The following is a 27,216-nucleotide window of genomic DNA, read 5'->3' as shown; positions in this document are numbered from 1 at the left end:
ATCATATTCAATCATATTTTTATATTTTTATGACCAACCTGAGTATGCATGCCCTTTGTCCCCCATTCGTTTAGTGTGTGGAGAGACATGTTAATGGGTATTTTGCAAAATAATTTTGCAAAATACCCATAAAACAAATTTTTGCATAATTATTGAAATGGAATCAGTTGAAATTACTCAAATACTGATCCAGATTGAAAGGGGAACAATATTCCCCAAATATTTACCATCATAATCATATTTAATCATATTCTCAGATATTTTTATGACCAACCTGAGTATGTATGCCCTATTTATATCAGGATAGTTACTACTGAAAAATTGAATAGTTTAAAGTGTTTACTTTCATTGATGAAGGGCAGTTTGCCATTTCGTTTCAATAAAAAACAACTTGACACAAGAAATATTAATTTTTATAAATAAGCAATACCTGCTGCGTGGAACCCCAGTGATCGAGTAGATATATGATGTCTGTCTAACAGTCAGGTCATTGATTCGAGTCACACCTCAGTATGTATACCCATGAATTTTGTCATGGCTATTATTGAAAACTGAATAAGGACAATTTGTGTATCACTTGCAATTTAAAAAAAAAATCATTTTAACTTTATATTTTTTACAACCATTTCAAATTGGATCTCCATCACTAAACTTTGAATTTCTCTAGTCTTAAGATTGTATGCTCTTTAGTAATTCATATAATTGGTTTCCAATCATCTCATTAAATGTTGAAAACTGAATCCCCATTTCTACAAAAAACTATACCATCCCTTTAATGCTGATTTTTCATTGTGTATTTTGCCATTTTCCCCTCCCCCTTTCTGAAAATTGTTCAGTCAAGTACATGTATTGTTTAAAGTGTCTATAACTCAAAAAGTAGCTACAATGTTGGGATGCTTTCTTCAGGATGATTGACCATTTGTGTACTGAGAGACCTTCCCAGCTAGCTACATGCATTCACATGCAATATGTATGAGGATGTCCCATACGTAACGCATTTGTCCCATACGTAACATTATTTCAATGCCTAATAAAAAATATTTCTTTTACTGTTTTTTCTTTTTTTCTATGGTATTTAATTTCTCTAAACAATAAATTAGAACTTTCCAAAAGGGCATTAATATAACCTTAGCAATTTCAGAAAAAACCTAAAAAAATGACCTCAATTTGTTACGTATGGGACATCTCATGATAGGACACGAGCTAATTTGCATAATCATTTGCATAATCCCTAAATTTTCATACCAAGTTAAACTATTTGACGAACTTCTTATGTCCACATATTAAAGGGAAGCAGTCCTGAGATTTTCACTGTACTGATAATTAAGAAGAGAAAAAAATATAACCTTTCACCAATTTATACGCGTGGACATCAAAAATTGTCTCCGTACGCGATTTTTAAAAAATAATTCCTGCAAGCGATCGTGTAAGAGCCTGCCAAAAGGTGCAACGTCATTGATGCCCTACTCTCAAGTTGACAGCCGTGCCTCAGAAAACCAATTTAAGTGTTCAAAATGATCATACACACTGTATCTGATTTTTTCATAAAATGTGACAATATGTGGTTTTATTATTTCAAACAAAATATTTCAAGCTTATTTATACATACAATTAATATAAAAATAAATAGTAAACATGTATTTATAAATAACTAGGGATGACGAGCAGAACACCGCTGGAAAGAGTTGTGCATCGATGACGTATGACTCTCCGCCAAGACTTGCTCATTTGCAGAGTCACACTTTTGTAACCGAAATGTACGAGCTTATTTGGTGATTTGAAAGTTTGTTTTTGATGAAAGTAGTTCATTGGAGGTATCAACAACAACATATTTTTTTAAATTTCGTGAGGACTGCGTCCCTTTAATCAAATATCATTTGCTTTCCTTTGAATTAATATGAATTTTTATAAATGTCCCATACGTAACGCTGTGTTTCACATTTATGCAAAGGAAGCCCTTGAAATTTGCATAAATTTACGTAATATAATTTTTTCCTCCATGGAAATCAAAACTTCAACTCATAAGCTTCAAAATGATACCAAACATGTCAATATTAAGCAAAGATGAAATTTTGCCTTCTGAGGGGACCTTATCTTGGACTTGCCCAATCCTGGCTACGCCGTTGTCCGAGAGAGCATGAGAGATGCAGATGTAGGTTGCTAGCGTTTTTTCTCTGGGATTGAGACTCCAAGGTTAATTTTTGAGTGGTTATAAAGCGGATGCACTGATTTGTCTGAAGTTTGAAGTCTAAACAAAATTAATAAGAAAGTGTGTAATGGTGCTTTTTTGATACTATTCGGGAAATATCCTGGTCAGCTCAGTGTCCTATGTTTATCTGTCTCGCACTTTTATTTTGCCCTCCTCTTTTAATTTGTGTGTGTTCACACTGCATTCTGCACTACACGTGTTCCCGTGACCGCGCACCTCTCTGCACTCAGTACGACTATACTCTACTATTAAAAGAGGGATGTACTTTAATGGAAGAAGAAGAAGAAGAAGAAGAGACAGGAGCAATTTAATGAGATGGGGATGAGGCACAGTCAAGTTCGGGAAATATCCTGGTCAGCTCAGTGTCCTATGTTTATCTGTCTCGCTCTTTATTTATTCTTCTTGAGATCTGCAAGCCCAATTTACCAATAGCAATACCATTGAATAAGTGCCACCGGCCGCCCTTCATTTACAAAGCGGAGTTTTAACCAACCGGCAGTCATGCGGTAGTTATTTTAAAAGTTACAGTAAGATCAGATCTCTTTCTCTAGTAGAGACAAGACTAACTGGTCCAGCTAGAATTCCCTCTTAATTATACTTTCGGCAGGGAAAAAGGAAAGTAATCAATGTGTATGAAAGCCAAGTTAACTGCACAGTCTTAAAGAGAATGATTCCATTACTCCAAAAGGCAAAGTCTAAAGAATATTGAGGAGACATTGCCAGTGACTAAACTCTCTTTCATCCCACCCAGGTACTGCATTGAAATCAACATCGCCTGGTAGCATTCCTCAGAGGTACATTGGGCAGCCCACCCCGTACACCCACCAGCATCTTCTGCGAGATGGAGAAATCACGCCAGGCATCAGCGCCGAGGAATTCAAGAGGCGGAGACGAAAGCTCATGTCCTCCATTTCCAAATCTTCCATGTACGGTAGTTGTCCCCATCACGTCGCAGTTATACTGGCAGCTGACACCAAGTACATGACTGATGAGATACCTTACCCTTTCCGCCAGAACACTGACTTCCTCTACTTGTGCGGCTTCCAGGAACCAATGAGTGCCCTCGTGTTGGAGAGTCTTCCGGATAGAGCGCTCCCAGACCACAAAGCAACACTCTTTGTACCCCAGCGTGACCCAGATAGGGAGCTGTGGGATGGCCCCAGAGCTGGTATTGATGGTGCCTTGAATTTCATCGGAGTCGACGAGGCTCACGTAATCGGTGACCTCAGCGAATTCTTGCATCAGTTTCCCAGCCGGGAAAAGCAGGTGGTGTGGTATGATGTATTCAGAAACGTTAATGATCACCTGCACAAGGATGTCGTCAACAATCTTGTCATGCCTTGCCGGAACAAGGGTCACACGGTCAACATCCTCCAGCAAATACTTCACTCGATGCGAGTCATCAAGTCTCCGGCAGAGATGTGTCTCATGCGGGAGTCGTGCCGCGTCGCCTCCGAGGCTTTCGTGGAGGTGATGCGCTTCACCAAGCCGGGCATCAACGAAGCTCACCTCTATGCCAAGGTTGACTTCGAGGTGAGGCTCAAAGGAGCCGAATTCCTGGCGTACCCACCCGTGGTCGCTGGGGGCAATCGGGCCAACACCCTGCACTACGTGAAAAACAACCAGAGTGTGGAAGATGGCGACTTAATTCTCATGGATGCAGGTTGCGAGTATCATGGCTATGCAAGTGATATTACACGGACTTGGCCAGTGAATGGCAGGTAATTCAAGTTTCTGCAGGGAATGTGCCACCATTGTGCACTAAATATGCAATATATTAGCATGCGTCATATCCTCTGGACAGTACTGTACGTCACATTACAAACGTGTATTTGAACATTGGTATCCAACCAAAATCCATACAAAGCTCAAAACCCTCTTCAAAGATTAATTTATTATGTTCTTAACCTGTCAATCATACATATGTATTGTCACAATTTGTTAATATGAGACAGGTGTTGGAATACATACAGTGTATACAGTATGTGTACTGCAAAAATCATATCCTGGAAAGATAGCAGATTAAAGTATCTGCATACTCTCATTGTGATAACATTGCCTTGGTTCCCAAATGTGCACCACAGAGACTCCAACCCCAAGCACCTTCTGATCTGGAGATTCTCCCACTCGAAACCCCTAGCAAACGGGAGACTCCAAGTTGATGTGTGCGAAGTTCCAAGGGTTCTAGATGTTCTCTGGTGCTATCTAAGGCTTATTTTTTCAACATACGATAGCAATTAAGCAAGAAATCCTTTCCACCGGGAGACACAGAGCCAGGGCGGGAGAAATCAAATCTCAAGCGGGAGAACGGGAGATTTTACAAAAATGGGCTTTCGGCTGGAGATCTCCCGTCGAAAACGGGAGAGTTGGAGTCTCTGGCACCATACAGTCAACCTTGCCTAAATCAATTCCAAAGAGATGGGAGAAAATCCTTCAACTTACGTGCATTTTGATTTACACAGTAGAATTCACACGTGTTCAAATCCATCCAAAATAGAATTTTTCTTTGACTCAAACATTTTTTTGACTTGTGCAAGGATGATGTAGGCGAAGGTGACTGTGAGATGCTTTTAGAAAGGATAACTAGATTTATATATAATTATATATTTTTTATTTATTGCAATTCTTTCCTGGCTAATAATAGAGATTTAGTCTGGAGCAGAAGTGCCCAAGGTTGGATTTTCTCTGATTTCCTTTAGATTCAGCGAGTCACAGGCTAGTCTCTACCAAGCTGTCCTTGACGTTCAGAAGGAGTGTCTAGAGATGTGTGAGGTGGGCAACACGCTGGATCAGATGTACCGCCGCATGCTGGAGGGTCTGGGACAGAGACTACAGCACCTTGGCATCGTGCCCAAACATTTGAATGACCTTGACCTTCTCAAGGTAAGAAATAGAAGGGAGACTGTTGTATGCATATTACCTATATGAGTTGAGATGGTGAAACCCTTCGATGTCTACCCTAGCCTTTTGACAAGGCCTCGTGGCTGAGGAATGAGACTACTGTATACGCTGTAATTTTCGCGTACATAAATTTTCGCGAATTGCCGCTGTCACACATTTTCGCGAGTGGTTAAATTCGCGATTGGGGGACCAGAGAAAATATGAAGTGGCAAAGAAAGTGTGAATTTTCAACGATACTAGCAAATAAAAATGATACTAGTTATACACTGCATGAAAAAAAAAACTTACCAAACTCTGCGAACTAGTATGTTAGAATTCAACATTTTTGAAGTGGTTAAGTCCATTGCGCTAGATTTCTGACGAGTGGTCCCCTTGCGATAATGGATTGGCTCTCTACAGTGTTTGTAAGTAGACGTGGACGAGCGTAAACAAGCTTAGCCAGTATGGTCTGTTCGGTAAGCCGTGACATGGTATACTAGTACTGAAATGTTCGTATCATCAAAGCAAGGGATTCATTTTGGAAGGTAATATTTTCGCGTCTTGTTAATTTCGCGAATAGCTCCCGACTCGCGAAATTCGCGAAAATAAAACCCCCGCGAAATATATAGCGTATACAGTATATCACTTTACCGAGCACTGCGAGAAAACTGGGTTTTTTTTTCCCTGCCGCCTTGCGACGTAGGCGAGTATGAATTATTCATGTTTCATGAATCAAACTGCAGTTGGTTTGCTAATGATGACATCAGTGCTGGCAATACAGGCAGCTACTGCAGGCAGGCAGCGCAGACTGGATACGTATGAGCAAGCCGCTGACATGCTTAATTATACTTTTGTACATATTCATTAGATGCGTGGTCATTTAGAGCACTGCAGTTGCTGCTACCATTTTGCGAGCACAATCAACGAGAAACAAGGTTCAAGATAAGAAATTCATGTTGGGTTTAAAAAGGCCTCCTGGCTGTACTACTCGGCCTTGCGTTCACTCGTTCCCTCGCAGTTAGTCTCTTTTTCAGCCATGAGGCCTTGCCAAAAGGCTACTGTAAAACATGATATATTCGCGGCATGAAATTTTCGCAAATTGGAGCCGACAGCCTTTTTCGTGGCATGAAATTTTCGCGAATTGCCACTGGCGTTCAATGCATGTAGTGTAGACAAAAACTTTCGCGTGCATTTTAATTTCGCGAATTTTGGCGCTTGCGAAATTCGCGAAATTAAAATACTCGCGAAAATTCCTCGTTTTACAGTATGTTTACCCAAGAAATTTTGTACAGTTTGCTGATCATTTGAATTGCATCCAGACATGGTACACTTGTCCCTATCTTGGGATCCAGAAGACATTTAGATGGCAGATTATATCTGTTTCAAGACCTTATGCTCTTTTAGCTGCATCTACATGTATACAGCTGTTTTTATTTCTTTTCTTTATATTTGTCCGTCAGTAGATTCTAGATGCTGATTTCTCATTGGAATATCCCTCATTTTGGTGCCCATATGATGGAAGCCCCTAAACCTCAGAAATGTGAGGATATGTGATTTTACATCTTTGTGTTGTTTTTTGTCACAGGTGACCAAAAAGTACTGTCCACATCATCTCGGCCATTACCTTGGGATGGACACACATGACACGCCTCGAGTATCCCGTAGCAACCAGCTTCAGGCTGGCATGGTCATAACTGTGGAACCAGGTAGGGGAAAGGATCATTCAGTCATCATTGATGGGATGTATGTTTGTCATGCAAATTATTTTTGTAAAAGGAAGAAACAAGGAATATTATGATGATGGATGTGTAAAGTAAAAATTAATGGAGTCAAAAGGGGCCTGAGCTTTCGATCCGAGCAGAATCTTCGTCAGAGGCAAAATGACAAACAGACAGGGACAGCAATCACATATAAGGACTACACACAACAAGAACAGTCAGGGGAGAGCTAGGGACACAGAACAAAGAAAACAAAAGGGGAAGGTTGGAGGTCATGGTAAAGAGCCCAGTAGGTGAAGGGAGAGGGATTAAAGGAGGGCAGACAGACAAAAGGCAGATGAGGGTCAGTGATGATCCTGAGGACCATGGGGGCAACCTTTGAAGGATAAGGCTGACTAGGGAGGCAACATCAAACAAAATGAGGAACAACAGAGGGATATTAAAAGAAAGGAAAAGAGTGAAATAGCAACAGCAAGAGTTGGGGGGGGGGGGGGGGTGAGCAGGCTGGTGTACAAAGAAGAGGCTGCAAAATGAAAGGAAGAGTCAACCAACAAATGCAAGTTATCAAACATCAAAGTGTATAGATTATAAAAAGAAAAAAAATGAATAAATGAAAATTAATTCTGTCTTCAGTGGGTTACTAGCTTATTCATTATCACTGACATTATGATGATGATGATGATGATGATGATTATGATGATGATGATTGTGGTGGTGGTTATGGTGATGATAATGATGATGATCATCATCATCACCATTTTATTATTATCATCATCATCATTATCTTCGCCAACATCATCACCAACAACATCATCAGTATTCTCTTTAGCAAAACTGTGAGCATATGATTCACAACAGCCACATGATATATTTTGGTCCATAATCCTGGGGTCAAAAAAAAAAAAAGAAAAAAAAAAACTCTCCAAGCCCGAAGGATGTCTAGAATAGAGTTTCATTATTGCAACAACCAAAAGGTGGTCAGTTCTTTCAATTTCATTTTTTCAATTCAGATTGCCATATTTTCTTAAAAGGTGATGGTGATTCCAGTAATCATGTCCAAATATGCTGTAACTACTTTAATGATACCTTTTTTTTTTCTTCTTCTTTGCCAAAGGTTAAGTTGAAAAACATTTTGTCCATTATTTCTTTTTCTTTTTTTTTTAAGTGGTTACATGAAAATGTGATGGCATGCATCATTGTGGCTTTATCTGTTGTGACATCTGGACAACAGATAAGGTCCAAGATGTTTCCTTCAATTTGTTTCTCACAGTGATAAGTTGATAATTGAGTGATTTTTCTTTTCTTTTCTCGTTGATGACCAGGATTGTATCTACCGGCCAGCGACAAAGATGTCCCTCCGCATTTCCGGGGAATGGGAGTCCGCATTGAGGACGACGTCCTTATAACAGATGGTCCACCGGACGTACTGACCGCAGAGTGTCCAAAGGAAATGATGGAGATTGAGAATATTATGAATTAAAGACATGCTGATCTTTGAATAAAATGTGTGCTGTATTTGATAGTATTCTTCATCAGTGATCAGGGAGTTCGGTATCAAGAAAATGTGAATAATGCATGTCTTAATCAAGTATGAAGCTGTTTCCATTGAAACTGCAATATTAGCAGCATATCATTGTTATTCTATTTTAGAAACATGATGTCATGACTATTGTCTCCAAATTTATGGCTGAAATTGATGCTTCAGTGCTTTCTTTATAAAGTGCCAATTACTGGACATTGCTGAAAAGAAAAAATTTCATCTAATACCTCAAGAAAATATCATGTTAGTCACAGAAGTATAAGATGTAAAGAAATTTGAGGAAGTTTACGACGTGTATTTTCAAAATTTAGGGATAATAGACTTGATTATTGTGAAATAGCCATATCATGTAGAATGTTTATTTATGTCATACGGCCTGGAAAAGAAAAATAAGATAAAGACCAGATTAGCAAGAACTGTTCCATAAAGGAAAAGTGGATGTTTAGGAAGTCATAACAGGTAAGAGGATGATATGAAAGAGCAACCTCCTTAGAATATAGCCTGTCTAAGAACAGGAGTTGTACAATTTTCTATAAACACCATGAGGTATTCTAGCATCCTGCCCAGTCGAGCCTCGCCTTGTCACTAAATACCTTCCAGTACCTCAAACTGTTTCAGGTACACTTGTATTGATCAGTCAGCTATTCTTCTTGTTTACGTCGATGTAGGGGAATTTGTCAATCAATTGCAATCAACTGTTCTTTCTACCTCTCCTGCATGGAGTTCCTACAAATCTTCGGAATTTCATATACAGAGATGCCAATTCTTTTTGCAGTACAAGTGTATTTTGTACTGTGTTTTTGCCAAAAATACTGTAAGGTTCATGGAATATACTGTGTTCCCAAATTGTGTCTCTTCCAGGAAAGGCATAAATACTGTTTTTTTCCACCCAAAAATATATTTTCAACCCTCAGAATACTGCAGTATGGTTTACAAGGTTGGCATCCCTGCATATGAGTGTTCTTACGAGCAAAACTTCAAATTCAGTATTCCGATGAAAGTGCCCTTTGAAACAACCATCTGTGCATGATACCACATAAAGCAGAGTGCTGAAGTTTTCATTTTAATAACCATTGACCTCCCAGTCTGTGACCCCCAACACTAACAAATGTTCTGAGGCCCCTGCTGAATGTTGTATTAAGGAGTAACTCAGGACTGTGCAACTGCGATTTTTTTTTTTTTTTTGAAAATTGTCTTTCAGCTTTGGATAATAGAACAAATTTCATTGACATTAGCAATCTTGCTTTCATCTACATGGTGCCTTATTGATGAACACATGACAAGGAAGCAAGTGGCATCCTTAAGATATGATTGTCACTCGCTTCCTTTTGCAAATTTTTTATGTTTTCTACAAATCTATAATACTCTGGCAAAAGGAAGCAAGTAATATACTCATGATATGATTGTCACATGCTTCCTTTTGCCAAATTGTTCATGTTTGCTACAAATCTATAATACTTTGGCAAAAGGAAGCAAGTAACATAATGATGAGTTTCTATGGAAATATCACAATTCTTCGAATTGTCATAAATGCATCACCGTATGACTTGCACGAGTACCGACATTACTTCTCATCACAAATTTCCATGTTGAAGGGCCTACCCAAAAACATATTTTCTTCATTTGTAGCATTCGTACTCGATGTCACTTGCTTCCTTTTGCCAAAGTAGGGCAGAATAGCTGAGATGTGATGTACCATATGACACTTTCATTGCACAATGTAGTGGAATACTAGTAGTGGAATTTTCATTCTTGATTCAAAGAGTTTTATCATGAATATTCCACGGAATGTGAAAGATGCCTTTCACATCTATTGGGTCATGAATTATTGTCTATGAATGAGCATCTGAGCTGTTGGTGTAGCCACATGCAGAATGTGAATTTAGATCCCACTGTACACACTTTCGGCCTATTCATCAGTAGATGCCATTTTATTTTTTCTTTGACAGCACTCTGTCATGATTGTTTGTGAATATTTGAAATGGGGCATCTACATCAGTGGGTCTTACATGAATTTTGACTCAAGTTAGGTTGATTAAAATCTTTCACAAGGGTTAATGATGAATGCATACATACATAACATCGATGTCAACGTCTTTGAGAAATCAATTATTCCGGCTGAGAATCACTTTGATTTGTATCTTCAGATACCAGGACCCCGTTTTTTATCAAAACTCATAACGATTATAAGTTCTGGAAAATCGATGATAACTTTTGCTTGATGATACGGGGCCCGGATGTGTGCGTCTGTGTTTAATGTGATTATCACCATTACCAACCTCATTCAATTAAAGGACAAGTTCACCTTCATAAACATAAGGATTGAGAGAATGTAGCAATATTAGTAGAACACATCATTGAAAATTTGAGGAAAATCAGACAATCCGTTCAAAAGTTATGAATTTTTGAAGTTTTTGTGCAGTAACCGCTGGATGAGAAGACTACTGCAGTGTGTGAATAACTTAGATGTCACATGCGTACAACAATATAAGGAAAATATAAAGAGAATTTCACAAAATTTCATCTTTTGAAAAAAGTACACATTCCCCCGACTCGTTACCGACAAATGTTATGGGTAATATTATTCCCCCTGCCTTTAGAAAGAGGCAAGTCAAGTGCTCTTTTATTATGCGAAAAAAGTGAAAATATGTTGAATTTTCTTTACATTTTCTTTATACTGTTGTACGCATATGACTCACAAGCTGTAGTAGTCTCCTCATCCAGCGGTTCCAACACAAAAATTTTAAAAATTCATAACTTTTGCATCGATTGTCCAATTTTCCTCAAACTTTCACTGATGTGTTCTACTAATATTGTTGCATTCTCTCAATCCTTATGTTTATGAAGGTGAACTTGTCCTTTAATGTCATTGTCATCATCAGTATCTTGTTATTACCATCATCATTACCTTTCATCATCATCATCTTTATGATCATCACTATCATCATTTTCTTTCATCATCATCTTTATTATTATCATCAGTATCATTATCATCATTGTCATATTTGTCATCATCTTTATGATCATTGTTGTCGATTTTCTATCCCTGGATCACTTCCATGGGATTTGGTATATTTCCATCACTATTGTGTACTTTCCACTTTGCTGTTTATAGCAAGCTCAATTCATTTTTTTGTTTTCATTCATATCATTCTGTCACGAGTGAGACCAGATAGTGATGATGAAGCTATAGGCGTGTCTTCATCAGCCCGAAGTTTCAAAATAGCGCGCTATCTTGCGGTTACCAAACTAGTCCGATGTCAAAATAGCGCGCTATCTGTGAAGTGAAGACGCAAATAGCGCGCTATTTGATCGGGAAAATTTCCCCAAAAATCTTGGTCTAGGGTAGTTCGTCAACTAGAGCGCTAATTCGTGAAATAACGCGCTATTTTGGGTGCGTCTCCATCAGCCCGAAATTTTCTCGATCCCTCCACGCTTCTGGTTAGCCAGCTGGCAATGGAAAGCGCATGTACAAGCTAGTGATTGTGTATAGTACATTACACGCACGGTGTATTCAAGGTTCACATGTGTGTACTATAGGCCTACTGTTGTTGTCATCTTTAAAACCAGGGAGGTGATTTCTCTCACCTCCCTATTAAAACTCAGTGCTGTGCATGCTAGCTGGTTTTTTGTAAACTTCTTCTTCTGGTCCACTCTACCTTAGCTGAAGATTCTTGCAGATTGTGTGCATTTTGGATTTGTTTAAACATTGCAATTCATTAATTTCATATAAGATGCCTCACTGGACAGAAGAAAGAGTACCGTTATTAATATCCCTTTGGAGAGAATTTGCTGTACTGCTCACCTCCCTGGTTGTAGAATCGTACATACGGTGATATAGGAGATTTTGAGCGGGGAAATCCACTTCCGAACCGCGAGCCAGGCAGAGTAATATTGCAAAGTGCGCATGCGTCAATTTTCAGACTAATTTCCCGAAGCAGGCTGTTCGAGCTGATGAAGACGCACATTCGCTGTATCGGGCTATTTTCTAAGACCGCAAAATGTCCCGCTAGTTTGAACTTCGGGCTGATGAAGACACGCCTTATTTGAGATGTTTCATTGGTGCGTAATGGCCGAGTGTGTGATGTGAAAAAGAAAATCAACCAAAGATATTACATTAAATCTCTGCAATGTTTTGATTTTCGTTTACAGTTAGCAGAGTTTGTGTCTGTCAGAATTAGCAGTTCCTGTGAAGATTACCATTAGGGGATTTTTAAGTATAGATGAGTCTTACTAAAGAGTTTGGGGTATGTGCATTTGCTTGTGTAAAAAAGTAGTGATTTCTCCATTAGGTGGAAATGTGAAGTTACAACTTCAAGTGGAGATACTTGTACATTTTGTGATTTTAAAAAAAAATCGCAGGGGCAGAACATGTGATAAAATTATGTCAGAGATAGTGATAAGTACAATCTATGCCAGTATATTATACAAAATGTAATATAACATAATTATCCAATAGACAGAGTCATACTTTTGGATGTGATTTGGTGTGCTGTGTCTTGTGAAATATTGATGTTCAAGAAAAAAAGCATTATCAAATGAAGGAATTTGTCTCCATTCATTGTAAGGAGTAAGATGTTGATGCTGTATGAATTGATAACTATGATTATTTATCACAAATTATATATTCAGATAAGCATTTTGATCATTGTATTTGCATACATTGTTTTTATGTGTTTATGTATTAGACGCTTTCAGTGCAAATGGACATGAATTACAGCTGTGCTTGAGATTTACCTACTCCTCCTTGTATTCAGTCATGTACTGGTAATCCTTCAGCTGTGTTTTGCTATTGTGTCTTGATTTTGTGACAGACATGATGAGATAGACATAGATAGTGACAGTGGTTGATGGAGGGGAAATTATGACAGTTATCATGGCTGGCAGAACTGAGGGGGGGGGGGGGGCTCAGGCCCCCCCCCCCCCTCATTTTTTTTCACCATACAAAGGAATACACAAGGTGTCAGCACTTTGGGCCCCCCTACTTTTTTTAACCCGGAAGTGGGTAAGTGGCACTAGAAAGAAATAGATAGAGATCTTGAAGTGTGAGGGCAGTAAGGCTATGTTTTTGCGCTGAAGACCTTTTTTTTCCACTTTCAGCTGAAGAAACCCGGAAGTGGAAGGAGAAAGATGAGCTGAGGACCTTTTTTTAATCTTATTTTTTATTTTTTTGCTTGTTAGCTCATGAAACCCGGAAGTGTGCCTCCCACCCCCCCACACACACACTTCTGAAAATGCTCCGCTGGCCCTGGTTATATCTGTAAAATATCAAAGTCCTCCAAAAATGTGCTGTTGAATTGAAAGAGCAAACAATAATCACAAATTCACTGGGTATTTCAAGCATGTCAGTTTTATGTATCTATGAATTTATAAGTCATGTTGGAATCTCTGAGTCTATCAGAGCCTGTCATATTTTGATATTTCTCCTTGCCCTGAAAAAGTTCATGCTGTTCTTCTGATTTTTTTTTCTTCTTCTAAATTTTCCATTTTGATAGTGCTGGTAGCTTTTGACAAGGAATATAACTACACAATGAGGCAACATTTACCAGTTTCAAGGGGTGCTAATTTAGCAGAAAAGATGACTATGCTATGTATGTGGTTATTATATTTGGATATTGTTTGAGGAACATACTGAGATATCTTGAAAAAATTGAATAGCATTGCACTGTATCTGTGAAGTTGTAAGAACCAGTGTTCACTGATGTTGACGTGACGTGAGAGAAATTAATCTGGCTGAAGTTTCCACTCAAATTAATGTGGCCGAAGTTTCCACAGTTATGACACATAGAATGGTGCACACTGATTCAACTGTGTAAGAGAATTTGTATTATACTATTGAGACTTATGGTTTCCATCCTCATTTCTCCCCCCCCCCTTTTTTTTTGTGCAGCACAAATGCAATATCATATGAGTGACAGTTCACAAAAGAAGCCTTCATTCATACAATTACAAGATTTTGAGGATGCAAATGCAAGTATCCCGCCCATTGGATGACAAAATTTTAGTGTGATTAGAATTAAAAAGAAAATAACATGTAGAAAAAATAATGAGGTTAGTGTAAGTAGTTGTTGATAATTCTGTAATAATCTACTGAATGTGATATGGTTTAATTTCAGTCATCTTCCATTTTTCTGTATTTCTTTGTACGTTTTCAGTGAAAACATGAATTATTTGGTACTTCAGACTGATATTTCACAAGTGTTTTTGGTGCATGTTATTATGTTGTGGTGTGAAATTATATTGTGTACACCAATTGAGTGGATGATATTTGTAAACAGAATATATACAATTTGATATTGATGGCAGAATGCCATAAGACAAGAATTAAAATGAGAGACAAAGTTTCTTTTTTGATTTATAACTAGACTTCCTTTAATTTTGTTCTTGCTTTTATGATGGTTTTTTAATTCTGTTTGTTTACCTGTGTTTGTTTGTTTTTTGTTTATCTGTTTTGTTTGTACAATGTATAGATATTGCAATAGGGTTGGAGAACATTGTATATGAGGTGTGCGTTTTCTTCAATTTGTCTCCCTCTACAAATGAAATTTGTAAGATCGCAATTGCTGATCTATAATTTTAACAAACATGTCAGAAAAAAAAGGAACTACAGGACTCAAATCTGTCATCTGCTGCTTTCTTGGCAGCGACACTGCAGCCAGTCTCTCCCTGAGAGGGAGAGAGTAAAATTCACACCTCAACCTTCACTCCTTTGCTTAATAATCTCTTGCTAACATTGCATACAGTATGTCTGATAGGACATTCAAACCACTACTACACCTTTTTTTTTTTTTCTTTGATGGCATTTTGAGACACAATTTGTATGTGGACAATAATAATATTTGTAATGAATGAAAGGAAGTTATGTTATTTTCTTAAGCCTCAGTCATTATTTTTTTTTAACCACCAGCAAAAGAAAAATGGGATGATGAAAATAACAGCAACATCAATAATGATAATGATGATGATAATAATAATAATAATAACAATAAAAATGATAATAATAATTGTATTATTATTATTATTATTATTATCATTATTACTATTATTATTATTATCATTATTACTATTATTATTATTATTATTATAATTATTATTATCATCATCATCATACAGCAGCAGCAGCATCAACATCGTCATTATTCATCGTTATTGTCCCCGCCGAACGAGTTCGCGCAGGGGACTATGAAACGGGCTCCGTACGTGTGTGTGTCCGTGTGTCCGTGTGTCCGTCCGTCCGTGTGTGCGTCCGTGTGTGCGTCCGTGTGTGATCAAAATCTTCAATTTGCTACTTTTCTGTCATTTATGAGCCAATTTTGATTCTGTTTGCTTTATATGATAGCACTACATGGGAGCTTTGAAACTTCTACACAGAATTTCAGTCGTGACCTTGGACCTTGACCTTTGACCTATATTGTACATTTTGCTACAAAATGCTACTCCTTCGCCATTTCTAACCCGATTTCGATTCCGTTTGCTTTACGTGATGGCACTAGGTGAGGGCTTCAAAACTTCTACACAGAATTTTGACCTTTGACTTCTTTGACCTTTGACCTTGATTTTTGACCTGTATTGTACATTTTGCTACAAAATGCTACTCCTTCGCCATTTCTTACCCGATTTCGATTCTGTTTGCTTTATGTGATGGCACTAGGTGAGGGCTTCAAAACTTCTACACAGAATTTTGACCTTTGACCTTGATTTTTGACCTCTATTGTACATTTTGCTGCAAAATGCTACTCCTTCGCCATTTCTTACCCGATTTCGATTCTGTTTGCTTTATGTGATGGCACTAGGTGAGGGCTTCAAAACTTCTACACAGAATTTTGACCTTTGACCTTAATTTTTGACCTACATTTTCTTGTACATTTTGCTACAAAATGCTACCTTTGCCATTTCTATACCCGATTTCGATTCCGTTTGCTTTAAGTGATGGCACTAGGTGAGCGCTTCAAAACTTCTACACAGAATTTTGACCTTTGACTTCTTTGACCTTTGACCTTGATTTTTGACCTATATTGTACATTTTGCTACAAAATGCTACTTCCGGCGGGGACATATATTACGCACTGCGTAATTTCTACTTTTCCTTGTTATCATTAATATTACTACTATTACTACTACTACTACTACTACTAGGCCTACTATTTTACATAAATAGTTACTACTGATAATTTTAGTAATGACAATAAAACATCTCCCCACTGACTTTTTTCACCTCTAGAAATAGACTTGTGCCCTATATGATTTAATCCATATGCTGGGAGGCTTTGGAAGGGGAAGGAAGGGCCTATTCCAAAAAATAAATAAATAGATAAAACTTGACAATGTCCACAATTACATGGATATTGATATAAAACATTTCTCTCTGTAAAATTGATATACAAGGTACCGGTACCGTACTATTTTAATGTATGTGATTGATCCAGGACACACTCAAAAATTATAGGGCCTACCGATCAAAGTCCAACTTCTTTACTTTTTTATTCATAATTATTTGTTATGTCTGCTATGCCCGTTTTGTACTCGCCATCAACATGCAGGGCACCAACAATACTAACAAAAGTTTCAGGGCTGCCAACACTGGAAACTAGTTGAGAGTGAGACTCCCATAGGCCAATGCTATAATTTAGGAGTCAAAATGAGTGAGATCAATAGAAAAGTTTTAGAGTGAGAAAGGACCAAAATGAGTGAGTCTTACGCTCAATGAGTGAGAGTTGGCAGCCCTGAAGTTTACTTTATATCAATTATCATTCACACAAATGTTCAGAATAGGAGGATGAGTGTGTTACGCATGTTTCAACATGTTCACAGAAAGGGGGGGGGGGGATTGAATGTGGAAAACTTGATGGTGATACTTCATTGATCAGAAATTTTCTATGTGCTTGTAAATATCTGTAAATAAATTGTATTATAATGTAAATAGCACCAGTCTGCAAGAATCTTCAGTCTATTGAAGGAGGCAGACTTAATCAGAAGAAGAAGAAGAAGAAATTTAGATTGTTTGACCAGGCTGTTTCTATATAGGGTACACATATTTGTTTATTCATAAAGGTTTCTTGTTACAAGATATTCATTTTGTAATTTCATGGATAATGATTTACAGTGTACATAATTCATTATTCTGGTTTTAAAAGAATGAATTCGATTTCCCTATGTTTTAAATACTATGTTTTTGTTTTCATTTTCTTGAATTGAATTGAATTGCTGTTTTGATTTTTCTTATGCCATGCTGGGGTATGAAGTAAGACTACTAGTATAAAAGTTATCGCGTCAGCTTACACAGCGCGAGCGTTTCATGCCATGCCATGTGTATACGTGTGGAGTGTGCGCATGATGGTAACACGCCGCAGGTTGAAAATCTTGAGAAGCTAGCTCTTCGAAGCCAGACTACCAAAACGCACACTGTACGTTCACAAATGAATGTAGGGCCTACGTACATGTACGATTCCGATTGAAAAGGAATTGAGCGTGGACACGAGAATTAGAAATCCGACGAAGAACGAGTTTCATTGCATCTGAATTTCACGAAGCCTTCATTCCGTCTTTTGTCTATCGCTCACTGTGTGTATTTGACAGAGATACAGTGCAGATAGGACTATTTTGCTTAGGTTCGAACACTGTCTACAAACTTGAGGATGCTGTGAACAAATCGCCATCCGATACTTACTGCACGCACTCTGCGTATAGTGCAAGCCTTTGGTTCACACACTTTACCCTCACCATACGCTCAACAAGAAAGGCAACGCTGAAGATATTCTGCACACGCAGGGAATTCCCTTGCTAGCTTCGCACCTTCACAAGTCGAGAACTAAATGACCAACTGCAAAGACAGCAAGCTATGCCTGCTATTGCCAATGTTGAGGACTTAAAAGTTTGGTTGTCTAAGAAGTTGGAAAACATGTGAGTATGGTTTGTGAGCCAATCACCACTTTGGCACTGACTTTGTTGCTGTAGTCTGTCCAATGTCCCAATGATCCAATGCAATACAGTTCGGGAAACCCACTCACAAGGGGGGCCCCTCCTTATAAGTAACCCGTCCCCCTTATAAGTAACCCCGTCCCCCTTATAAGTAACCCCCGGGGCACCCCTTATAAGGAGTCTCCACGCTTTTTTGCAATGCAACGCGAAAATGAAAGGACTGCGGCAATTCGCTTGATTATGTCCATAAAGCAGGGGTCGCACTTAACTTTTTTTTGAACTAGCCAGGCGGACTACTTAGAATCAATTTTGACACTGTAGCAATATTTTGGCTAGCCAGACGGACTAGTAACTTCAGAATTTTATGATTTTTGGCTAGTCCGACGTGATTTTGGGTGGCCAATGGCCAGCGGACCATCGCCAATTTCGAACCCTGTAAAGCTTCACAAGTTTCCTAGTTACTCACGAAATTTGAGCAAAATCGGTTTGAGGCATCATATCTAAAATCATGGATTTAAATGCGATGTCAAACGACCCATGCGAATGCTGAAATGCGAGCGATACTGGCGTGAGTGTCGCCAGGCGCGGCGGCGCGGCAATGCTTGAGTGCAGACGTGGCGACTGAGTACCGTACTCAGTCGCCACGTCTGCACTCAAGCATTGCCGCGCCGCCGCGCCTGGCGACACTCACGCCAGTATCGCTCGCATTTCAGCATTCGCATAGGTCGTTTGACATCGCATTTAAATCCATGATTTTAGATATGATGCCTCAAACCGATTTTGCTCAAATTTCGTGAGTAACTAGGAAACTTGTGAAGCTTTATGGACATAATCAAGCGAATTGCCGCAGTCCTTTCATTTTCGCGTTGCATTGCAAAAAAGCGTGGAGACTCCTTATAAGGGGGGCCCCGGGGGTTACTTATAAGGGGGACGGGGTTACTTATAAGGGGGACGGGTTACTTATAAGGAGGGGCCCCCCTTGTGAGTGGGTTTCCCGAACTGAATAGACTCTGATTTTTCTAGATTCTTCCACCACTAGCGTGGCCATGGTATGGACCAGTACCCAGTAGAGTCAGACTAACCTGTCCCAGAGGTCTAACATGTTACAGTAGATTCTACAGTACAGGGACAGGTTATTCTGTCTGGGAAGCCCTTTTCACGCACGAGGCCGTGATGAGGGGGGCTCCTGCTCACAAGTACAAGTGTAAATTTATCCCTCCTCATGAGCATGGCCAGGCCTTGACCGAAAGATCGGTCTGTATCTGTCCGTCGGGGAATGTTCCGCGGAGACTGCGTCTGGCTTCACGGATCCCCTCCGTATACAGACCGAAGTCAATGATTGCGGCTCCTGGCTGTGTGGAGCAGTCGCGCACAGATCAAACGTTACGATAAACCAAATTTCAGACAGCTTTTTTACATTCAAACAAGTTTGACATGACATGACACATTATGCAGCAATATTTGGGATAAATTTCTCAATTGTGCAATCGAAATACTCACATAAACTCGGTTATAACGCAGAAATTTTTTCGATATCGCAACATCGCCGTTCGCAAGCTGTAAGTCGCCATTTTGAATCTGTAAGCCAATCACATGCGAGGTACGTGTTTTAGTAAAACAAACGCGTAGAAGCTACCTCGCATGTGATTGGCTAATAGATTCATAGTGTATGTTTCTGCAGTTTGAACGTGACGACGCGACAGGCTGTGTTTTACGTTGGAAATTATACTAAAATGTTGGATTATTCATTAATCTGGTGAGTGTAATGTATTCTTAAAAAGCTAATTTCACTATACAAGCTTAAATTTGCCGACCTAGGGCTGTGAATTAGACGCAATCGAGAAGGGTGAGGTACCTCACCCAATTTTCCATAGAGACAGTGGTTAAGAACATCCACACAGCAATGGGTACTGCAACCTTCCGTCTGTCTACGGAGGACAGCGCTAATGGCAAAATATAAAAAGAGTCATCCGGACAGACGGATCTTTCTGTCTAGGCCAGGCCAGGGTGCTCATGACATGAGGCCCTCTTGGCGAGATGCTCATGAGGCTCCATAGGGCATAGCATGTTCACTTGTAGCCTGACCAGACCGCTGTGCGAAGACCGCTGTGCGAAGCACAGCAGTCTGACATCTACAGTGTTTTACGCTGTATACGACCGTCGCTTTTTAAAGCAAAATCACATTAAAATGTCTTTTATTTTGTTTGATTCTACCAATAAGATGATTTTTACCACTCACCTACATCTTGTTTTGCTGATGGTTGAGTTGAATTTGGTGTTTTGTTGGTATCCAGACCTTATTGTTGAATTTTTTGGAGTAGATTGTGCGGTGATATCTTTTTCTTCGAGAGCTTCACAAAATCAACGAACCACCAGCATGCACAACCGGAAGTACCGTGGTAGCATTTTACGTACAGTATGCCCGTGCATTTTGTGTGTTACGTAAACCTTGTCGACGTATTTCCGCGCGTACTGCTCTCATGATTTGACCTTACATGGGTCACTTCCGCTCCGACAAGGTCATGAACTTTTCCGACTCGCTACGTTGTAGTATACGAGAGTGATTGCCATTCAAATAACACGCAGAAGATGAGGAGTGAAGCAATATGGACGCTTACAGACCTGATTTGGGCAAGTCCAAGATAAGGTCCCCCCAGAAGGCAAAATTTCATCTTTGCTGAATATTGACATGTTTGGTATCATTTTGAAGCTTATGAGTTGAAGTTTTGATTTCCAGGGAGGAAAATATGATATAATGCAAATTTATGCAAATTTCAAGGGCTTCATTTGCATAAATGTGAAATACAGCGTTACGTATGGGACATTTATAAAAATTCATATTTATTCAAAGGAAAGCAAATTATATTTGATTAATATGTGGACATAAGGAGTTCATCAAATAGTTTAACTTGGTATGAAAATTTAGGGATTATGCAAATGATTATGCAAATTAGCTCGTGTCCTATCATGAGATGTCCCATACGTAACAAATTGAGGTCATTTTTTTAAGGTTTTTTCTGAAATTTCTAAGGTTATTTGAATGCCCTTCTGGGAAGTTCTAATTTATTGTTTAAAGAAGTTAAATACCACAGAAAGAAGAAAAAATTGTAAAAGATATATTTTTTATCAAGCAATTAAATAATGTTACGTATGGGAAAAATGCGTTACGTATGGGACATCCTCATACATATTGCATGTGAATGTCTGTAGCTAGCTGGGAAGGTCTCTCAGTACACAAATCGTCAATCATCCTGCAGAAAGCATCCCAACTTTGCAGCTACTTTTGAATTGAAACAATACTAGTACTTGACTAAACAATTTTCAGAATGGGGGAGGGGGAGATGCCAAAATACACAATGAAGATCAGCATTAAAGGGATAGTATAGTTTTCGTAGAAATGGGGATTCAGTTTCAATGTTTTACAAGATGATTGGGAGCCCCTTATATGAATTATCAAAGAGCATACAATTCTAAGACTAGAGAAATTCAAAGTTTATTTGATGAAGATCCAATTTGCAATGGATGAGATATCAAAAAACAAACAAATACAAAGTAAAATGAAGTGGTCCTAATGAAAAATTATTTTATTAGGACACCATGTTTCTGGATATCTCAGTTATTCAGTTTTTAGTAGTAGCCACGACAAAAATCATGGGTATACATACTGAGGAGGGACTCATATAAACAACCTAATTAGACAGACATCATATTGTTTATCTACTCCATCACTAGGATTTCACGCAGCAGGTATTGCATTTATTAAAATTAATATTTCTTGTTATTTATTGAAACTGAATGGCAAACTGCCCTTCATCAATGGAAGTATTTACACTTAACTATTCAATTTTTACTAGTAACTATCCTGATAAAAAATACAGGGCATGCATACTCAGGTTGGTCATAAAAATATAGAATATGGTTAAATATGATTATGATGGTAAATATTTGGATAATATTGATTCCCTTGACAATCTGGATCATTATTTGAGTAATTTCAACAAATTCTACTTCAAAAATTATGCAAAATACCCATAAATATGGTTCTCCACACACTAAACGAATGGGGGACAAAGGGCATGCATACTCGGGTTGGTCATAAAAATTATAAAATATGATTAAATATGATTATGATGGTAAATATCTGGGGAATATTGTTCCCTTGACAATCTGGATCAGTATTGAGTAGTTTCAACTGATTTTACTTCAATAATTGTGCAAAATACCAATTAACATGGTTCTCCACACACTAAACAAATGGGGGACAAAGTGTCCCATACGTAAGTGTCCCATACGTAACACGTCATGTCCGTCTTTAATTAGAACCTGTAATTAGAGCTTTTTGCCTCATGACTTGAAACTTACCTCTGATAATCTTGAGTGTTGTGACTTTCATCACAGTGAGTTACAAGTTGTAGAATGAAATACTTTCAGAGAGTTTTGCGGTTAAAAAAAGTGTTCAAAAAAACAAAATTTTTCTGGTCCCATACGTAACGGCACATATTTTCTCTTCTAGAATATAATTGTCAAGGTCATTTTTCTCCATTTTTTATATGATTATACCTCTCCTAGATATCAATCACTATGATAAAGTTCAATATGATCAAAGGCCATTAACACTATTTTTCAGATCATAAAAGTCTCTGAATGTCCCATACGTAACGCGCGCGTTATCTTGGACTTGCCCATTTTAATCACAGATTTCGGTGGGTTTTTGACGTAATTAAAAAAAAAAAAATCGCATACCGATTATTGAATGAATATCATGGACTATGGGGATTCCTTATATTTTAGTTTTCTACAATTAATAAAGATATTCATGAAGGAAACGTACACCCCCCGCTGAAAATGACAACGTACTTGGTATACGAATAGGGTGTAGACGTGCAGCCGCTGTCGCTTCACGGCTGCGTGTAGTTAGTTCACTTGTATCATCCATCTCACATCTGACATTATATGAATTGTCACAAGTTCGCACTGTGATTTTTTGTTACACACACACGCACGTCCACTCTCCATGTCTTCGCTTTTTGACAAAAATCAAGTTTTAATCAACCAATGCAATTTGCAGTGACCCACTGAAACATGGGTGCCAGCGGGTTCTCTCGGTCAATGCAGGGCTGCCGCACCTATCTCAGCCTGATCCATCTCAAAATCTTTGGTTCTTTTTTCTGTGGCTCTAGCTCTGGCCTCTCCATGCAGGAATCAGCCCCATGAAAGCCACAATGTAGTGAAGTCTCACATCATTTTACAAATATTCGTATTATAGAGAAAAATAAAATCAGAACTCAGGAACTACATCATGTACACAATGTAACCTGATCTTGTGCATATCCCAAAACTATTCCACACTGATAGAGTAGGTGGGTACTCAAATTTGTCAGCAAACTGATCACTTTGTAGCCCATGTACAGTAGGTACCGTACTATGAAGATGGGTTCACTTTCTTTGTGAATTCTGCCATCCACCAGCCTTTGAGTGCCTTTCATGTAGGTGTCCAGCTACATCCAGTGTCGACGGTGCACAAGTCATGCAAGTTGTGGGGTTATCAGAGTGAGTGAGCGAGCGAGTGTTAAGCAGCTAAAGAGCAATGCAACAATTGAATGTATACGTGACGTGTATGTTGTATAAGCAGTGCTGCATACAAGTTATTTGTTTTGTATGTCTTCTCTGATCACTTTCAGCTGTGATGCTGACCCCGTTGCCTTGGCCAAGTATGTCGTTGCCTTGGCGAAGAAGGACAAGACTGAGGAAGAACTGAAAGCTCTCTGCATCGATCAGCTGTCTGTCTTTTTAGTCGATGGTAAATTTGGTTTATGTTGCATTTCACAAAAAACCAGTTCATGAGATTTCAAATTCCAAGTCAAGTTGGAGTTCTGTAAATGTAATGTGCGTCTTAAGAGATGGAGAATGAGCATGCTTCACAGTCAAATAAAAATGTGAACAAAACAACACCAACTAGCAAATTAATCGCAGAGCAAAATGTAATCAGATATTTTACATAGTAGAAACAGATTAGCATGTCATTGTAATCAGTAATGAAAGAATCCCAGCAAGATCATACTCACACAATTTTGTCATTATGAATAAGAGCACAATTGACTCTACTTGATCAGATTATACGCTCCTGAATTGTAAAGCACTGGATATTGAAGTAGATACCAGACCATCAGATTAGTTTGATGATGAATATGATGATGATGATAGTGGCAATGAGGATTATAATCATCGGTTACTGTACTATCAATATTGCTACACGTTTGTATTAGTAAATATAGATCATTTGAACACAGTGGATACTCTTCTCTTTCTGCAGAAACCAAGACCTTCGTCGAAGGGCTTTTTGAGGCTCTCAGAACCAAGTCGTACATTCCAGCGGGAGAGGCGGAGGGTGCTATTGCCACCGTTGGTCAGCCAACAGCTGTAGCACCGGTCAGCTCAACACCAGTCATCTCAGAGCCAGCCCCAGGGGACACAAGTAAAGATGTTGCTCAGGAGGCTAGAATAAGGCCACCATCTACTAGAGAGGTGATTGTGATGTGATGTGTGCTGTCAATGTGTGTCCTGAGAACTTGCAGAACATTTATCTCACAATGGATCTGATGCACCATATTTCTCTATTGGCACTAGAAGAGATTGAACCATAATGGTGCAATAGGTAGTGTCAAAGTAGCAAAATGATGGCAAAGTAGATCGCTACTTTGCATTGAAGTGGTACTAGGGTGATACATAAAAGATTATTTCAAATTTGTTTTATCAATTGTAGTTTTATACTTCGAACAGGCATACACAAGGTGCTCTTGATGCAGTTGATTTACATGCTGATAGAGCAAGAGTCGACCAAAACCTGACATTGTTATTTACCATGTAATATGAACAAGCTGCACAGAACGAAGCATATGAAGAATGGGAAGGTTTATGACCTGGCTAACAAAAGGGAAAACAAACTATTGATTGATACACAGGATGAGCAGTAATGCCGTTCCTATGCACAGCCTCGGTATCTTACCATTAGCGACTGTGAGGATATGAAATAGGACAAGTTCCCTGCTAATGCTATGACACTGATGATGATGTTGTTTCCACCTCATCTAGATCTCCCAGACACTAGACACCGAGGACAGGGACTACAGGCGAGGTAGGAGGCATTCACGCTCACGCTCCAGGAGTCAGTCTCGGAGCCACTCGCCTCGCGGCAGGAGTCGCAGCCGAAGCTACAGCCCAAGGTGAGACATATGAACCACCCAGTTTCATGACATTTGCTCCTGCTACAATTGCTATGATGAAATATCTGCATGCTAGGCCAAACATAAATTCTGCCCAGTAATATAACCCTAACCCTCATCCTAATGCTAACATCAAACTAAACCTAAAACTTTATTACATCCCAAACCCAAGCCAAAGTCCTTGGAGAAAATAAGACCGGACCAATTGTAGCAGGAGCAAATGTTGTGTCACTGAATCAGTCTTCTTTAGTGGACACTCATTCATAGTGAAAGGAAAATCCAGAGTGTATGGTTTTCTCTTGAGCAGCATTAAAGCTGATGGCTTTCATTTATAGCTATCCCAGCCTCCTGACGAGTTTTCCTGACAATTTGATGAGTAGCATCTACCTACTTTTCTTCTACTTGCAGTTACCCAGAAATGTGATAAGTCACTGTGCTCTTCTGCAAGTAGTCATAACATCCAAACGCTTTGGTCAGTGATATCTTTTGGAATCACAAAAACATGCATTATGTTTTCCCTTCTGACCACACCTTAACCCTAAAGGGGCCGGGGGGCAGAAGCCCCCCCCCCCCCCCCCCCTCCTCGACGTTTCACGCTATAATTCTGTAACGCTTTTTTCAAGTCTTGCACAACTTTTGAGACCAAATTTACAATGTACACGTGTACTTTTTCGAAGCCACGCCCATTTTTGTAACGACATGTCACCCCAAAACGGGCACAATTTTGTGATTTTGTGTACAGTTCCTGTGGAAAACTGTGCTCTGTCATGAAAGTCATAAAAACCTGATTATTTTTACAATTGATCACTTTTATTGATTAATTTTATGCTAATTTTGGTAGAAAAGTGGTCAGTGACAATTTACAATAAAAAAACAAAGAAAAAAGAAAAGTCGAAAAAACAATGAAATACATAAGAAATTCGGAAAACAATAAAATACATAAGAATTGAAATGACTTTTGGAAGTTTTTATGATGTACAATTGTTGAATATGCTCTAACAGATATACAAACCAAAAGGAGACTCTCAATGCTTTTGAATAGGCTAAAATATGATCTTTTGCTTAATTTTCATAAGTAATTAATTAAAATTGATAATTGGTTGTTTCAAAAAATCTTTTAACACAATCTTGTAGATTTTGACGTGGTTGTCAAGCATGACAAATCCGCCCCCCTCCGATTTTAGCATAGCCAAAAAAGCCCGGCCTGATTAGGGTTAATAAGAGATATTCTTTCCATTTTCCTTTCATCATCTGTGAAGTTATTATCTGCTGTATGTCACTTTTGTACTTTGAAGGAGAAGGCGGCGGGATGATGACCGGAGGAGGCGGGACGACAGGTTAGATCGGTATGGACAGCCACGTCGCTATGGCAACCAGTACCGGGATCGGGAACGGGACCGAGAAAGAGAGAGGGAAAGGGAACGGGACAGAGACAGAGATCGCAATCGTCCCCGGGACTTGAGAGGTATGTTGCCAAACGTTTAATGTCTTCTAAATGTTTCTGCATGATGAAATGTCTGATGAAGTGGGCAGTGCGTACACACCACAGCTCACTGTTACTGATGAAAATGACATTGTGACTTACAAGCATTCAATATGGAAAAATCAGAAATATGTTTTTCTCATTTCAGACAAGATTAGAAGTTCAATAAAGTGAATTTGTGCACTTAATTGACTCACCAATATGTGCTGAAGGGTGATAAAATAGTCAGTTCAGATAAATTTTTA

General features: G+C 38.8%; 2 protein-coding genes across 2 annotated transcripts in view; both read left to right on the top strand.

The window, feature by feature from the left end:
* Nucleotides 1–2,960: 2,960 nt before the first annotated feature.
* LOC139716844 (xaa-Pro aminopeptidase 3-like) lies at nt 2,961–8,344 on the top strand (the record flags this gene model as incomplete). The annotated part of the gene is made up of 4 exons (XM_071628377.1): nt 2,961–3,930; nt 4,909–5,092; nt 6,675–6,795; nt 8,130–8,344. Coding segments are annotated over 4 exons (1,433 nt in total), but the record flags the coding sequence as incomplete, so codon positions are not given.
* Nucleotides 8,345–17,772: 9,428 nt separating this feature from the next.
* The window catches only part of LOC139716857 (RNA-binding protein 26-like), a 31,559-nt gene continuing 22,115 nt past the window's right edge, over nt 17,773–27,216 (top strand). Inside the window, exons 1-5 of the mRNA XM_071628387.1 lie at nt 17,773–18,247; nt 23,947–24,065; nt 24,579–24,790; nt 25,358–25,488; nt 26,784–26,953. Of these exons, the coding sequence (XP_071484488.1) occupies nt 18,186–18,247; nt 23,947–24,065; nt 24,579–24,790; nt 25,358–25,488; nt 26,784–26,953 (694 nt within the window). The 5' untranslated portion in view covers nt 17,773–18,185. The remainder of the gene's footprint in view (nt 18,248–23,946; nt 24,066–24,578; nt 24,791–25,357; nt 25,489–26,783; nt 26,954–27,216) is intronic.

Source organism: Diadema antillarum, unplaced genomic scaffold, assembly GCF_040938485.1.
Source record: "Diadema antillarum isolate AM-2024a unplaced genomic scaffold, OU_Dant_1.0 scf00000070, whole genome shotgun sequence".
NCBI classification, from domain to species: Eukaryota; Metazoa; Echinodermata; class Echinoidea; order Diadematoida; family Diadematidae; genus Diadema; species Diadema antillarum.
Note: the sequence above shows the minus strand (reverse complement) of the source record. Positions and strands in the feature narration are given on the sequence as shown.